The sequence below is a fragment of the Anopheles ziemanni genome, chromosome X (assembly GCF_943734765.1).
Source record: "Anopheles ziemanni chromosome X, idAnoZiCoDA_A2_x.2, whole genome shotgun sequence".
Classification (NCBI taxonomy): domain Eukaryota; kingdom Metazoa; phylum Arthropoda; class Insecta; order Diptera; family Culicidae; genus Anopheles; species Anopheles ziemanni.
Window position 1 is genome coordinate 1,766,390 of NC_080707.1, and position 14,644 is coordinate 1,781,033.

General features: G+C 44.2%; 3 protein-coding genes across 3 annotated transcripts; all 3 read right to left on the reverse strand.

Moving 5' to 3' along the window:
- Nucleotides 1–5,235: 5,235 nt before the first annotated feature.
- On the reverse strand, nt 5,236–7,207 carry LOC131290772 (serine/threonine-protein kinase ULK3). Its single transcript, XM_058319946.1, has 2 exons — nt 7,077–7,207; nt 5,236–7,006 (listed from the first exon to the last, which is right to left on the reverse strand). Exons 1-2 carry the CDS (start codon nt 7,161–7,163, stop codon nt 5,645–5,647), a joined length of 1,449 nt encoding a protein of 482 aa, XP_058175929.1. The 5' UTR covers nt 7,164–7,207; the 3' UTR covers nt 5,236–5,644.
- A 626-nt stretch (nt 7,208–7,833) lies between these two features.
- On the reverse strand, nt 7,834–10,006 carry LOC131290631 (mitochondrial coenzyme A transporter SLC25A42). Its single transcript, XM_058319794.1, has 6 exons — nt 9,489–10,006; nt 9,124–9,310; nt 8,866–9,051; nt 8,519–8,784; nt 8,249–8,435; nt 7,834–8,167 (listed from the first exon to the last, which is right to left on the reverse strand). Exons 1-6 carry the CDS (start codon nt 9,598–9,600, stop codon nt 8,014–8,016), a joined length of 1,092 nt encoding a protein of 363 aa, XP_058175777.1. The 5' UTR covers nt 9,601–10,006; the 3' UTR covers nt 7,834–8,013.
- A 2,430-nt stretch (nt 10,007–12,436) lies between these two features.
- Nucleotides 12,437–13,031, reverse strand: LOC131291259 (uncharacterized). Its single transcript, XM_058320447.1, has 2 exons — nt 12,832–13,031; nt 12,437–12,748 (listed from the first exon to the last, which is right to left on the reverse strand). Exons 1-2 carry the CDS (start codon nt 12,979–12,981, stop codon nt 12,692–12,694), a joined length of 207 nt encoding a protein of 68 aa, XP_058176430.1. The 5' UTR covers nt 12,982–13,031; the 3' UTR covers nt 12,437–12,691.
- Between the last annotated feature and the right edge of the window lie 1,613 nt (nt 13,032–14,644).

Below are 14,644 nucleotides of genomic sequence, written 5' to 3' on the forward strand. Positions count from 1 at the left end.
GATATCATTATCGACTATAAAACATTTTTTTTTTATCACACCACTTCGAACACCAGAGTCTTCCTGGTTTGATACAAGATGGAAATCTGAAAATACAAGAGAATATTATTTGAAACGTTTTGAAAGAAAAAGCAGCAGTTACAGTTGTAAAAATTTTCATTCGGCGCCAAAAACCACGACCATTTCCAGCCTACCAACCAACGACACGGCACGTTGTAGTAGGCTGGCAACAAAATGGCCGTTATACACCGCATAGCCGGCATTTGGAAAACAGTACATGAGCCACAGCCTCTTCCACAAATATATATATATATATAATATAGCATATATATTTCATAGTAAAACAAGTATATGAAAAGTGGTGCTCACCTTCAATTTTTAGTCCAAAAAAAATATGCACTCCATATATTGTACCCTACATCGTAACACTTAACACATTGAAGCTAGAACAAAAATCTCTGCTAGTGCCTTGATGAAAGTTCCGAAAGTTTTATCATCAACGTCGATGATATATCGCTATCGACTATAACACTGTTTTTATCACATCACTTCGCACACCAGAGTTTTGCTTGTTTGATACAAGATGGAAATCTGCGGATACGAGAGAATATTACTTGAAACTTATTGAAAGTAGAAGTAGCTTGGCAGTGAACAACAAGTCTGCACAAGTCTGCAAAAGTCTGCACAAGTCTGCAAAAGTCTGCACAAATTTGTCGTCTACCGAAAAGACCAACCGGCACGTCCAAGGGCTGCTAGAATTCTAAGCAACTCGATCTGATGTTCGCGGCCCTTAAGCCCTACGCATGTGAAGGAATACCTGTGGTCTCGCTCGCACCACTGGCGCACGTCAACTGCGCTGTAGGGCGACTGGCGGCTATCTCGCGCTCGCTCGTTGGCGCTACGGATAAACAAAATTGCGGTGGCGGTTTAGCTTGGCGGTTGCATGAGAAGAACAATAAATTTAGTAAATTCTATTGCTTTAAAGATTCGTTTTTAACTTATTCATGGTGCAACATCATTTTACAACTCATGACAGCTCGTTACCAAAAACGACAGCCATGACAGTCAACGTGTTAAAACATTTTCGTTCGGCGCCAAAAACCATAACTGTTTCCAGCCTACCAACCAACGGCACGTTGTAGTAGGCTGGCAACAAAATGGCCGTTGCACTTCGCATAACCGGCATTTGGAAAACAGTACACTAGGCACAGCCTCTTCCACAAAATCTAAGAATTATAATAAAAATAATCTATATATATATATATATATATATCATAGTAAAACAAGTATAGGAAAAAGGGTGCTCACCTTCAAATTGTAGTGCTAACTCGTAGTCGGGAACTCGTGATCTATTAAAACATTTCAGAATATTCACTTCACACACTGTTCCCTATATCGTAACACTTCAAAGTTCGACAAAGTTTATCAAAGTTCCGAATTTTTTTATCATCAACATCGATATCGCTATCGACTATAAAACATTTTTTTTTATCACACCACTTCGAACACCAGAGTCTTCCTGGTTTGATACAAGATGGAAATCTGAAAATACGAGAGAATATTATTTGAAACATTTTGAAAGAAAAAGCAGCAGTTACAGTTGTAAAAATTTTCATTCGGCGCCAAAAACCACGACCATTTCCAGCCTACCAACCAACGACACGGCACGTTGTAGTAGGCTGGCAACAAAATGGCCGTTATACACCGCATAGCCGGCATTTGGAAAACAGTACATGAGCCACAGCCTCTTCCATAAATATATGTATATATAATATAGCATATATATTTCATAGTAAAACAAGTATATGAAAAGTGGTGCTCCCCTTCAATTTCTAGTCCTATCTCATTTCAAAATATGCACTCCATATACTGTTCCCTACATCGTAACACTTAACACATTGAAACTAGAACAAAAATCTCTGCTAGTGCCTTGATAAAAGTTCAGAAAGTTTTATCATCAACGTCAATGATGATATCGCTATCGACTATAACACTGTTTTTATCACATCACTTCGCACACCAGAGTTTTGCTTGTTTGATACAAGATGGAAATCTGCGGATACGAGAGAATATTACTTGAAACTTATTGAAAGTAGAAGTAGCTTGGCAGTGAACAACAAGTCTGCACAAGTCTGCACAAGTTTGCACAAGTTTGCACAAGTCTGCACAAGTCTGCACAAATTTGTCGTCTACCGAAAAGACCAACCGGCACGTCCAAGGGCTGCTAGAATACTGAGCAACTCGATCCGACGTTCGCGGCCCTTAAGCCCTACGCATGTGAAGGAATGTCTGTGGTCTCGCTCGCACCACAGGCGCACGTCAACTGCGCTGTAGGGCGACTGGCGGCTATCTCGCGCTCGCTCGTTGGCGCTACGGATAAACAAAATTGCGGTGGCGGTTTAGCTTGGCGGTTGCATGAGAAGAACAATAAGTTTAGTAAATTCTATTGCTTTAAAGATTCATTTTTAACTTATTCATGGTGCAACATCATTTTACAACTCATGACAGCTCGTTACCAAAAACGATAGCCATGACAGTCAACGTGTTAAAACATTTTCGTTCGGCGCCAAAAACCATAACTATTTCCAGCCTACCAACCAACGGCACGTTGTAGTAGGCTGGCAACAAAATGGCCACTCCGCATAACCGGCATTTGGAAAACAGTACACTAGGCACAGCCTCTTCTACGAAAATATAAAATTTATAATAAATCTAGCATATATATTTCAAAGTAAAACAAGTATACGTAACGTAGTGTAACGTAACACTTCAAAGTTCGACAAAGTTTATCATAGTTCCGATTTTTTTATCATCAACATCGATGATATCGCTATCGACTATAAAACATTTTTTTTTTTTATCACGCCACTTCGAACACCAGAGTCTCGCTGGTGGATGGAAATCTGCGGATACGAGAGAATATTATTTCAAACGTATTGAAAGAAAAAGCAGCAGCAGTTGTAAAAATTTTCGTTCGGCGCCGGACGCCTTGATTAAACTTCCTAAAACTGTATCATCAACGTCACTGATAACGCTACCGATTGTAATACTTGCACCAGTCTTACTAGTTTGACACAAGGTGAAAATTTACTGGCACGAACCAAAATTAAAAATGATTCTAGCTTTCAATTTGTAACATGCATTTGTAATCGATTTAAAAAACTCACTTGACAAGGTTCACTTTCTTTTGGTCACAATCTTAGAGCCTTTTAAAACATGTCTGCACAAGTTTACTGAAAAGAGAAGCATTTGGATACGTAAATCGTCAGATTCGGTCTTCTTAAGCAATTAGGTTTTGTAAAACAAAAAAACAGAATAAAGTAATAATTCTTCTTACCTTTAGTTTATGGTCCAATCGCGCACTTAGATTTGGTATTAAATGCACACGATAGTAAGTGCGATTTTAACCGTTCTCAATCATTTTTTTCCTGAACTTTGTATTCCTTCCAGCAGCGGAGCCGGCAAACGACAAACCGGCAAGTCCAAGGGCTGCTAGAATTCTAAGCAACTCGATGTGACGTTCGCGGCCCTTAAGCCCTACGCATGTGAAGGAATCCCTGTGGTCTCGCTCGCACCACTGGCGCACGTTAACTGCGCTGTAGGGCGACTGGCGACTATCTCGTGCTAGCTTGTTGCCGCTACGGATAAACAAAAGTGCGGCGGCGGCCACATCCACGCGTGTGGGTTGAGTGTAGAAAAATTGATCGTTGCGAGTGTGGTGGTGCTGCCTATTGCTTGACGTAATATTTTTCTTTCCTTTTATAATCCCTTCCTAACCGAGACGATGACCAACACCGCACACGCCTCACCGGATGTGCAGACTATGGAGCAAAAAAAAAGTAGCTTAATATGAAACAATAACATGCTCAAAACAACACGCAGCAATTAGCTTATCCTACAATAAAACATTATAAAAATTTAATATAAAACAATCGTATTATTGTATACAGTGCTGTATACATCTGGTTACTGTTTAAAAGCAAAGAATCGCTAAGGGTCGCACAGGCGGAAACACAACTCCCTTTGAGGAGTACCAATACGTCACACACACGCACACCCGCACAAAACGATCGAAGATTATGACCACTGTTTTTTCAAGCCAGAAAAACCCAGCGCAGTTGGCAGCGCGCTGGCGCAGTTTTCTTAGAAAAGTTTAGGAGTTTGCCTATTCCGATGACGGCAGCTTGTTTCACGAATCTGACTCTCAACAAACGAACGGATCGTACGAAAATCGAGATCAGGTTGATACCGACATTAAGTTTGCCAAAGGCAACTGCGCCAGCGCGCTGCCATCTGCACCACACACCAAGTTGCTCACTTCGAATTGCACGCCGAAGTGCTTCGCGGCGATCGATTAGCAATTCGTACATTTGTTTCACGTTGAAATGGGGTTTAGCATTGGCGCACGTTCGTCGATCGTACTTACCGGCTCTCGATGGTTAATCACAATTACAACACCGCCCGGAAAAACGGAAGCAAATTTCGAACTTTGCACAGAAGGTTCGGGATATAATTCACTGCGTACCACCGCCTGTGGAATCGATATGACGGTATGTCGTTGTTTTTTCCCATATACCTCTGCTTGGCAGGGCGCTTTTCGCTTGTTCTTGGAATTTTACTTCTACTCGTTCTGGTAAGCGCGACCACCAAGCCAATCGCCCTTGGTGCGAGCAGCACGACCAGCTGGTGTCTGTTCTGTTTCCGAGCAACACCCGAACGCGTTTCGTTTATCTTTAGCAAGCGTCCATTTCCGAAGGGGTGCTCATCGTTCAAAATGCCTGTTGGAAACGATCGTAGGCCGTTTTTTCTTACTTCTATCATTCGCAATTATGCAAAATCCAGAATAAAAAAGGGCTTTCAGTTTGTTCAGCTGGTAGGTGTGTAACACGTAACAGCAGCTTCGAACAGCATCGAGGACGAAAACGAATGCGTGTACAAGATACCCGAAAACAATGCCTGTCATTGATTTCCGATGTAAAATGTTTCTAGGCTCAACGCGTCTGGTTTGCAGTCGGCGCATGTAACGCACAACTCCAGCTGCCGCTGGCAATTGTTGTTACTCATTATTTTGGTAACAACATTCATTTAAATTATCCTCAATCGAGCTTTTCGTTGTACTTGAACCGTTGTTGCTCTTTTTCCCTTTTTACTATGGTTTAATATTATTAAAAATCGCACTTATTTTGGTATATTAACTGTTATTAAATAAAGAAAAAAAGCGCATGGATTTATTGTAACGCTGTTACGTTTTATTAATTCACATAGTGGAAAATAACAATTAGTTCATAAATCACACGTTTCAATAATAGGAAAATGTTGTGTAATACAAATCACGCCAAGCCAGCAAAAATGTGAATTACACCATGAAAACGTAAGCGTCAGCATGTTTTATCAGTTCACAAACCAGCATATATCAATTAATTCATAGATCACACGTTTTAATAATAAGAAAATCTTGTCACAGTGTGCAATTCAAATGACGCCAAACGCTAGCGAAAAAGTATGTTGCATCACATATGGTAAGGCTTGCAATCCCACTTCTGATTGCCGATGAATACTCATTGGGTGTCCACATAGAGAGCCGTACCCGTCTTCCTTCCTGGTATGCTATGAAATACAAAAACCGTCACGAACCCTCCACCATCTATTGTAAAATGCAACCATAGCTTCCACTGCTTTCCACCTCCTCCATGATCTGTGCCGAGCGGATCGATTTGATATACTCAGCTTCCTCCATCCAGTGAACTATACGCTGATGTAGATTTTTCTTCTGCGCCGGCGGAATCTCTTTGTGAAGCATTGGTATGAGCATTCCCAACGCCGTCGTGTAGCCACTGAGCGCATCGTCTAGCTTGTTTTGCTGAGCGTCGGTATCGGCTTGGCGTGCAATTTTCATACCTTGCGCGATTTTCTCGAGGTCTTTGGTTAGCGCGGAGGTTGTTGTGGTGGGTTTATTTAGTGCAGCCGTGGATGCACTTGCAGCTTCTTCGTTCGGACCCGGCAGTTGTGCTGCGGAGGGTGGCGGATTACCACCCGAGTTACAGCCGCCCTCGCTTGTTGCATAGATGCGTTGTTTGAGCGCTTCGGCCCGGTTCAGGTACGTCTGTACGCGTTGCCGGAGGATGAGTTTCTTGGCCGCATCTGCTTCGGCCCGGGTAATCGGTACAAAGTACTGCAGCCCCTGGCAATAGGCGCGATACGCCGCCGGCAGATCCTGCTCCTGTTCCAGTCGTATCGCGTCGTTGATCAGTTTGATCGCTTTTTCCATGTTTTCCTTAGACGGCACGTGGCGGAGATCGAGGAATGGATGTTCGAAAAACTGTTCGAACGTAATGCGCTCGGCTGGATTGCGCTGGAGCAGGTTTTTGAGCAAGGTTTTGCAATCGCCCGAAATAATCGGCTGTGCTGGAATGACGATTGGATCGTTCCGGCGGATGCGATCCGCAAACTCGGGAACGCTGGCCGAGCTGTACGGTGCCCTGCCAAACAGACACTCGTATAAAATGACGCCTACGCTCCACAGATCGGCGGACGGGCCATACGATTTGGTAAGCAGTATTTCCGGCGCCATGTAGAGCAGCGTGCCCTTGATGGTAGTGTTTTCTTGGTTCAGTTTCAACCGCTGAGCGAAACCGAAATCGCCCACCTTCAGCGTGAAGGTGCCGGCCGTTTTGTTCAACAGTAAGTTGGCTGGCTTCAGGTCCAGATGGCTTACGTCGTTGGCGCGCATGTAACGTAAAGCAAGCGCCAGTTGCTGCAAGAACATCCGACATGTCCCCTCGTTGAGGGTTTTGTGCTGCTTAATGTAGGTCGATAGGTTGCCGGCGTTGCAGTATTCCATCACGATGTAAATATTCTTCTCATCCCATAGAAAGTCTCGCATTTCGACGATGTGTTGGTGTTTTAGCTTCTTCAGGAGGCTGATTTCGCTGACAATATTATCCGATGCAGAGTGCGATAGGGTACCATTCGTTATCAACTTTACGGCACATATCTCTTGCGTGTCCTGTATGTATGAAAAAGAAATATTTCTTCGTGAAATGAACAAACAAGAAGGGTCACAAAACTTGCGTTACTTTTTTCATCGCTCGGTGCACAACAGCATAGGACCCTTTGCCGAGTCGTTCGAGTAGCATGTAGTCAGTTATTTTGGATTCACACATTATGCGGCAAAACACGTAAACTCAGTTCGAAATCGACATTACAGTTGCACTCAGAGTGCAATGCAAATGCAAATTCTATGCTCCACAACAAATAACTGCAACTGACAGTTGCTTTGACATTTTGAACGTCAATGCTTTTAGTTCAAAAGGGTGCTATGTTCGTGTCGAGAATTTTATTGCTTTACACTTTTCACACAAACGAATGTTTTCGTTTACGTTCAAAAAAATTACAAAAACCATCCGTTTAAACAGAATTTTATTTAGTTTTTTTTAAAGAGGCAACACTCTCATAAAGCTTGCAAGATAATTTCGACGCTACTGTTCATTCACATTACCAGTATCAACAGCTGCTGTCTTTCCCTTTGGGATTCTAAAATTACTCACTTTTCTACCCAAAATGACTATAACATAGATTCATTACGCTAAAAAAACAGTACATGTGCTTTAGTTACATTATGATTTGGATACTCCAATGAATAAAGCCGGATTTTCTGTGTGTATGTTGACTTCCCCGACCGATTGGAAGCCCATCGATGGCACTTGAACGGTAGACGATGCTGACGCCTGCAAGACACAGCCTCTAAATGGATTCGAGCCAGGGCCGAGGCGCGCGCACTGCTTTATTGTCATACAGCCTGGTTTCATTTTGTTTCATTTTGTATTGCTCACACTCTCGTTGGGATTCGTTGCAGGGCACGGTCCAGCTGGATGGGAACCGGATGAGCACGTGCTTTCTTGGTTTACTCAAAATGTCATGTGTGGCCTACCGGATCGACAACAAGTGCTTAGTGCGTAAACGCGTGGCGATGCTGCTGTGCCATTGTTTTCGCCGGGAGCATCATCACCGACATTACCGTGCCTGGGCGCTACCACGCACGTGTATCACCTCCCGGAGCATGTGCTTGATGTGATCGTAAGTGGCAAAGCTAATACCGACGGCGATAGGACCCTTGATCCAGTTCATGCTTAATCCTTTGTAAAAGCCACCGATGAGTCCCTCCTCCCTTTAAGAGAAAGATTCATTAGGACCCACACACTCCCACAGTGGATTAGATCATCGAGACCTGTCTGAGGTGATTGCATACCTGTATATTTTGATCAGCGTACGTCCGATGGTTAGATACTGGTCCGCACACTGTGCAGTTACGCCTGTCGTTTGCATTCTTCGTCGTACGATATCGAGCGGATAGCTGGACGATTGCCCGATCACACCAGCTACGGCTCCGAACGTTAAAGATATCACAGTGTTTGGCGATTTGTCCCCGGTTCGTTCTGATAGATGAAAAAGGGAAGTTAGTATTTGCGATTGGTAACTTGAAAAACTTGCAAATTCGCTATTTCAAACAGCTGCTTACTGTAGTATTCGTTTTTGAGAGTATCATAGGTAAAAAATGACGTTCCCGCGTACGGAATGACGCCAAGAATGGTCGCCCAGTAGCCGCGGTACAGCGTCCGGGGACCTTCGCACTGCCAAATCTTCACAAACACCTCGCGGAGCGTTTTGTAGCCGGAGTACTTGTCCGTTACGGCCATGCGGGCGCGCGCCAGATCGAGCGGATACGTCAGTGACTGAGAAGTGATACCGGCAAGCGCACCCGCTAAAAACCGGCGCACCTCGGTACTGTGGAAAACAGGAGAACGAAATGGAAAGCATAGCCGATTAGTTTTCTACGGCAGGCACGATTCCGGTGAAGTAAATTACTCTGAGTGTAGATCCACTTGGAGTAGTTTTTTCCACTGCTCATGTGCCGTAAACTGGATTGCCGAGTACGGCACAATGCGTGCCATGGTGGCTGAGTTGCCCCTCCATAAAGCAAGAAAGCCTTCCCGGACGTACGTCTGTCGCAGGAATCCAAGAGCAGCGCGGAACGTGTACGGAACATCTTTGCTGGTGAAGAAAATTCAGAACAAATTATGAAAAGCCGGAATTTCGCATAGTAATTACATTTGGTTTACTTACTTAATCTGAAAATTGATTTTCGTCCTATCCAGTGGAGCGATGGTGGTTTTTGCCAGCGCGCCTGCAACCGCTCCAGCAATGAGACTCGTTACGACTGCGTCCCTGTTGTTGATGTTAGTCGGACGATCGGTTGATTGGCTTGACTGTTGCACCGCGCTGGGCGATTGGCGTTTACTTGCCGACATGTCTAACGATCGATCGAGAGAGAAAAGTAGAATATGTTGGGTATATAGGTTGTTAAATTATTTTCTCCGTAGTCTGCACACTCAACCTGTTTAGCGATTTTCTACCAGTTCGGGGAATATGTCAGGAAACACATAACATTAAATTAGTCAAAACTATATTACCCAGATTTCTCTACTTACAGTCATTCAACTTTTCCGTTTCTGCGCGCAATTTATCTCCAGCGCTTGGGTTTGAAACGCTACTGCTAGCAGGAATAATGCTACCAGATATCAACTTTACACTCGCAGACATCGAAGAGCAGTCGAGTGCGGGCGTTCGTTATGTTCTTTGTCCGACTGGCGGAATCGTATCCCACTGTCGAACGGAACACGTTGAGTTGGTTGGTAGGTTAGTTGATTGAAGTCTGAGCTACCGAGCTGTTTGAGCTTGCGCAAGATTAAAACCCTTCCCGGGTGGCAAATTTGTAGCAACTGTTTACCGTGCCGCACGATCGCACCTAGAAAGATTGCACTCCGATCGGTTTGCTCTGATAACGGCGAGCGAAAAGACGCTACCGGCCAGCACTACTCGGCGACAATGATGGTTGAAGACACAGATGTTGCTCCGCTGATACCGGTATTTTCTTCGCAAAACAGTCGGCATTCGTGCAAAAATCATCAACAGCAAAAAGCTCGACGAAGAAGATGCTTGGTGTGTTGAATAATCTGTAATGCGAGAGTCATGAGTGGTTTACGGGCAGTTAGGTAGAATCATGATCCAAGAAAATACATTTAAATATATTACGCACTTCAGGTACAAAGTAAGAGGCTGGTTTGTTCACGATGCTTATGATGGTGTCGTTCACAGTACAATCTTTGTCCACGAGCGAAAAGTGACTGAACAGAAGAAACTGTGCAGATCGTATTCCTGCCTGGTGCTGATGCGCTCAATCCGGAACGGGGGTGTGGGGCGTTTGCTGGCATAAACAAACTAGCAGGTAACGGGATAAACCTGTTCCACCGTCACTGCACTTTGCACGGTGGCGTTTTCCAGGGCGACTCAAGATGCGCTGCGTCGTGCTATTCAATCGTAATCGCTAGTTCTGTAAGAATAGCAAACGAAAGCGATTTACTTCGACCGTGACTGTAACAAGTAAACGTTTGGTTAGGTGAGGTAGAGCATCAAGCGTGTGTGTGTTTGGCTGTTTGTTTTTTTTTTATTAAAACAAACCCACCCGTTATGCTTCACGTAACCGTGATTTCAAATGTGCTTTTTTCATTTATCCACCAGGGGACGACGACTTTTCGGTTTCGCGTTTTTCTGCGTGTCCATGCGACAACGGCTGCCCCACTATCTCTGTTTATATCACGATAAAAGCAAATCAAAAGTTACCGTCCTCATATTTCGCCATACACGCGGGGAACGCTGCGTGATACCGCGCAACGTCGCGACCGAAGCGAAGGTCAAATTCCACTTCCTCAATATTTTCTACCGTCATTGAAGAAGCAAAAAAAAAAATAGGCGCACACTAGTGTGCAGACTGGCCCCACTGCTGTCCAAAAAGACACAGAGCATAGCAAGACGACTACTCCTACGTTCTTCAAATAACCGCGACCGGTTGAGTACGGGTTTCTGTGACGGTTGAGCGTGTCATCATTTGCTGACCGAATATCCGTGTCGATGTTCTACGACGTTGTTGTTTTCCTTCCTTCGGTGGCCCTGACTCAAGAGGGAAGGGGCGTCGTTCCCGTTTGCGGGTGGAAAATGCTACACCTTCCCTCGTGTCTCAATGATGATTTCACTTCGATAGGATTTGATGCTCCAAAATCGTTTGAAAAGTGGAGAGAACAGCTTTACCAAAAACATGCGAAATCGTTTTTGTTGCTTGAAAGTGTAATTTAGCCAGCACGAACTGAATCAATAAAACTGGCCGGTATTTCATTTTCGTACAACCGAGATCTGCTTCTTATCGCACACGGGGGTCACATATGAGGCTCCTGTTTTTGGCAGTGGAAATCATTTTTCCAGCGGAACGGAATTCTGTCGGGGGTTGTCGTTTGCCCACAGTTTGATTGACTGTGGGCCGGATTCGTTCGGTGTAGCGGAGGGGTGATGATGATTACATAAAGAGCACGTTTGATGCCGTTTCGACTGCGATCTGCGTCGTAGGTATACGGATCTGACATGATCATTACTGAGCAATGAACAACAAGGATGTACATTGGACGATCAGTAGTGGATTGGCGTGGTTTATAAAGCAGCAAAACGCTCGAATGGTTTGAAAAATACCTGCGAAGTTCTGCCACTAGCAGGTGTACCGAGACGAGTGCTGTTAACCCGGGGGATGCTGCTATCTATGGGGCACTTAAAACAACTGATTTTTTTGGTGTAATATGTTGCGACACGTTGCTCCTTATCAGCAGGGGTTCGTCAGTCTTCTAGCAGTGGCACAGGCTTACTATATACTACCCGTCTCCCGTTGCTCGCTGTCAGTTTGTTTGTTTGCCTATAATCTTGCCCTCAGAATTGGCAGTGAAGCGCGATACCCATACTAGCCAATCCAACATTCTCTTGCATGCTCGACTCTCAAGCATAACTCATCCGCGACCGAGGTTCAACTCCATAGATACGCACACATGGACTCTCGAATGTACTTTCACGGTCAGTTTTGGCGCACCGAGCTGATGGGAACAATATTTTGACTAACTTCACTGGCGGCTCCACTGAGCCGCGTGGTTATACAACAACCTGGTGTAAAAACAAACCTACCCAAAACCTGCTGACTGCTGTCAGTTGGCAGCCCGATAACCATCGTTTTTGTAAATAAATAAATGCAGAACCTCACTCGTACCACTAGCAAGATTATGGACATTTACGAAACGCTGGTTTACCCACCACGCCGCCCTTTATGGTTGGGAGAATTTGTACTACTATGGTAAGCATAAAGCCCGATAGGAAACAGACACTGAGCCGACTGCGGTATTTAATATTGCTAGTTTATATATTCACAAACTTACCAGAAAGAAAATACAGCTGGACCGCAAGTTTACGTTCGTGGTACCCTCTGCCTCGTCACATCATGGCTCCTGCGTCATTCGGCAACTCGTTCAGTCGCTCCTCCAACAGCTGTTTTTGACAGCTTGGCGACAGCGAACAACATCGGTTGCATAAATCCGATCGAGCGTCATCGTTTGGAATGCATTCAGGTTCGCAAAATTTGCTAAGATAACGCTAGCAGCATGTATTTTAATGTATCACTCCCTTCTAAAGAACATGCTGGGTTTGTGGGTTTTACAACGTGTTCTAATAGTATTCACAATGCCTCTCTCCTTTATCATCCTGTACAGCTTTGTTGTTGTTTGTCTATACATATGTTCTGTAGCCGATATGCTGCCGGTGGTTTTTAGTCCCGTGAGGCATCCTGTTCGCCGGCCACACTCTTCCATAATGCTTTAGTGGCCTGTCGGACAAGGGAAAATGAATAAAGAGCAGTGAGATGCTGCAGACTAGCCAGCAAAAGGCAAGTTTGGCTGGAATGCTTACTATAACGATTGGTAGATCTTTGCGCTCCTCTTCCGAAACGAGTGCCTTGTTGCGCTGCAGCGAATCCCAAGCATAATGCAGTCCAATCAAAGACGGTACCATCACGATGGTGACGAGATTTTTCGAAATGAACATTCTGAGCTTAGCCATGGTTGATTGCGGTGGATGTGTCGGGTTGTTTGTTGGTCCTGCTGCCGGCGAACCGTTTCTTTACCGGGTATGGATGGTAGCGCGGGTCCGCCAACTGTTTTTTCGTGTTTTACTTTAACGTAACACTTTTCCCAGCCTTTGCTAGAAGGATTTTAAGTACCTGAGTGAACTTAAGAAATAAAAACAATCTGAATGTGTTGTAAATGCCGAGTTTCGTTATTTTACCCAATGTCACTGAAAACAAATCGAATCGTATGTTGACATTTGCCCAAGGTTGCATAGCTAGGCAGGTAGCCTCATATACATGTTTTTTTGAAAGCTCCATGCAAATATGTTTATGTTTCATGTTTTGAGTCGTTTTTTAACCGACAGATTGATTTAAATATGCTGTGCTCAACACAAAACTCGGATGAAGCAAAAACATATTTCGGCATAGAGAGTGCTGCGCGTTTTATCACAGTACACCCGTACAACTCTGCGTTCTCCTACGAAAACATCCAACCATAATAACCGTGCCGGTTCGAAGTTCGGAAGGAATTGTAAAATAATGCCGTTACCCTCGCGTTGATTGTAACTTTTATCTTCTCGTCTGCACATTCCGTATCGTTATGTTACTATCAGCCCCAATGCTTTACCACTCTCACGTTTTTTTTTCTCACGACACACGACTCACGTGCCGGAGGCGTCCCTGGTAAATGAATTTGCGTACAAAAAGTGTACATGAATCATGGAGTAATAAACGTCGTTAAACGCATTAGTAGCATCGTTTCGCCGAGTTTCGCAAGTTCTCCGTGTGTCATCCCCGGATGGGTGGAAACTCGATGCAAAGTTGTGCACGCATTTCCCACCCTTGCGTGGGGGTGGCTTTCTTTTGCTGCCTTCTGTCGGTTTACAATTTTTCGCCCCCTTGCGCCCCAACACGGAAAGTGGTATGCTTTTAGTCAATAAGTGATGCGGAAATGCAATACACACGTACAATGTACTGTAGCTTTTATATGAGCAATGTACTAAACATTTAAAATGAAAGACATTTAATAAAAATATTATATTTTTTGCTGTCTGGTAGAACTCTTTGAGAAACAAACATCAGTAAAAATGTTTCTGTAACTTTTGATGAACGATTTGGCAATTGAAATGAAGTTTTCGAGGCAGCAAAAACTAAATCTTTGAACAGCAAGACTGATGCAGAGCTACCTTACCAACAATTTACATACGTTTAAGTGATACCACCCAAGCCAAAAGTTGACGTTGCTGCTTCGGCGAAAGTATGTTAATGCTCACCAGATCACGGAGCTAAGTGCTGTGGGTCGTGGTAGAAGGCTTCCCTTTGAAGTATTTGATTTAATTTGTAACATCGTCTGTTTTTCCTGCCGTTTGCAGAGCTGAAAATGTCTCCTGTCTCATCCGTGGTCCGATGTTTGAAGTAAAGTGGTAAAAAGAACGTTGTTAACTTGCGAGATCGATCAAAAGCTACCCCTTTTACGCCTCAATTACTGGTAGGGGTTTACTCGGTAAGTGGGATGGTCCGGAAGGACAGGTGGTAGGAACGATTTCCGCTTCAACTGATAAACTTTTGCTTCTACCAGCTGCACCACACAGTTTTCGACGAGCTGCGTAGGCTTTCTGTGCTTCTGCTACGGTCAGTTTCATCCTCCCCACCCTC

Bases quoted from the DNA above. Each gene is read 5' to 3' on its own strand.
- LOC131290631 (XM_058319794.1), bottom strand. From the start codon at position 9,600: ATGTCTGCGAGTGTAAAGTTGATATCTGGTAGCATTATTCCTGCTAGC. The intron at 8,436-8,518 runs GTAAGCAGCTGT...TTCATCTATCAG, and splicing joins TCTCAAAAACGAATACTACA to AACGAACCGGGGACAAATCG. The intron at 8,168-8,248 runs GTATGCAATCAC...TTTCTCTTAAAG, and splicing joins ACGCTGATCAAAATATACAG to GGAGGAGGGACTCATCGGTG.
- LOC131290772 (XM_058319946.1), bottom strand. From the start codon at position 7,163: ATGTGTGAATCCAAAATAACTGACTACATGCTACTCGAACGACTCGGC. The intron at 7,007-7,076 runs GTAACGCAAGTT...TCATACATACAG, and splicing joins TGCACCGAGCGATGAAAAAA to GACACGCAAGAGATATGTGC.
- LOC131291259 (XM_058320447.1), bottom strand. From the start codon at position 12,981: ATGGCTAAGCTCAGAATGTTCATTTCGAAAAATCTCGTCACCATCGTG. The intron at 12,749-12,831 runs GTAAGCATTCCA...CTTGTCCGACAG, and splicing joins AAGATCTACCAATCGTTATA to GCCACTAAAGCATTATGGAA.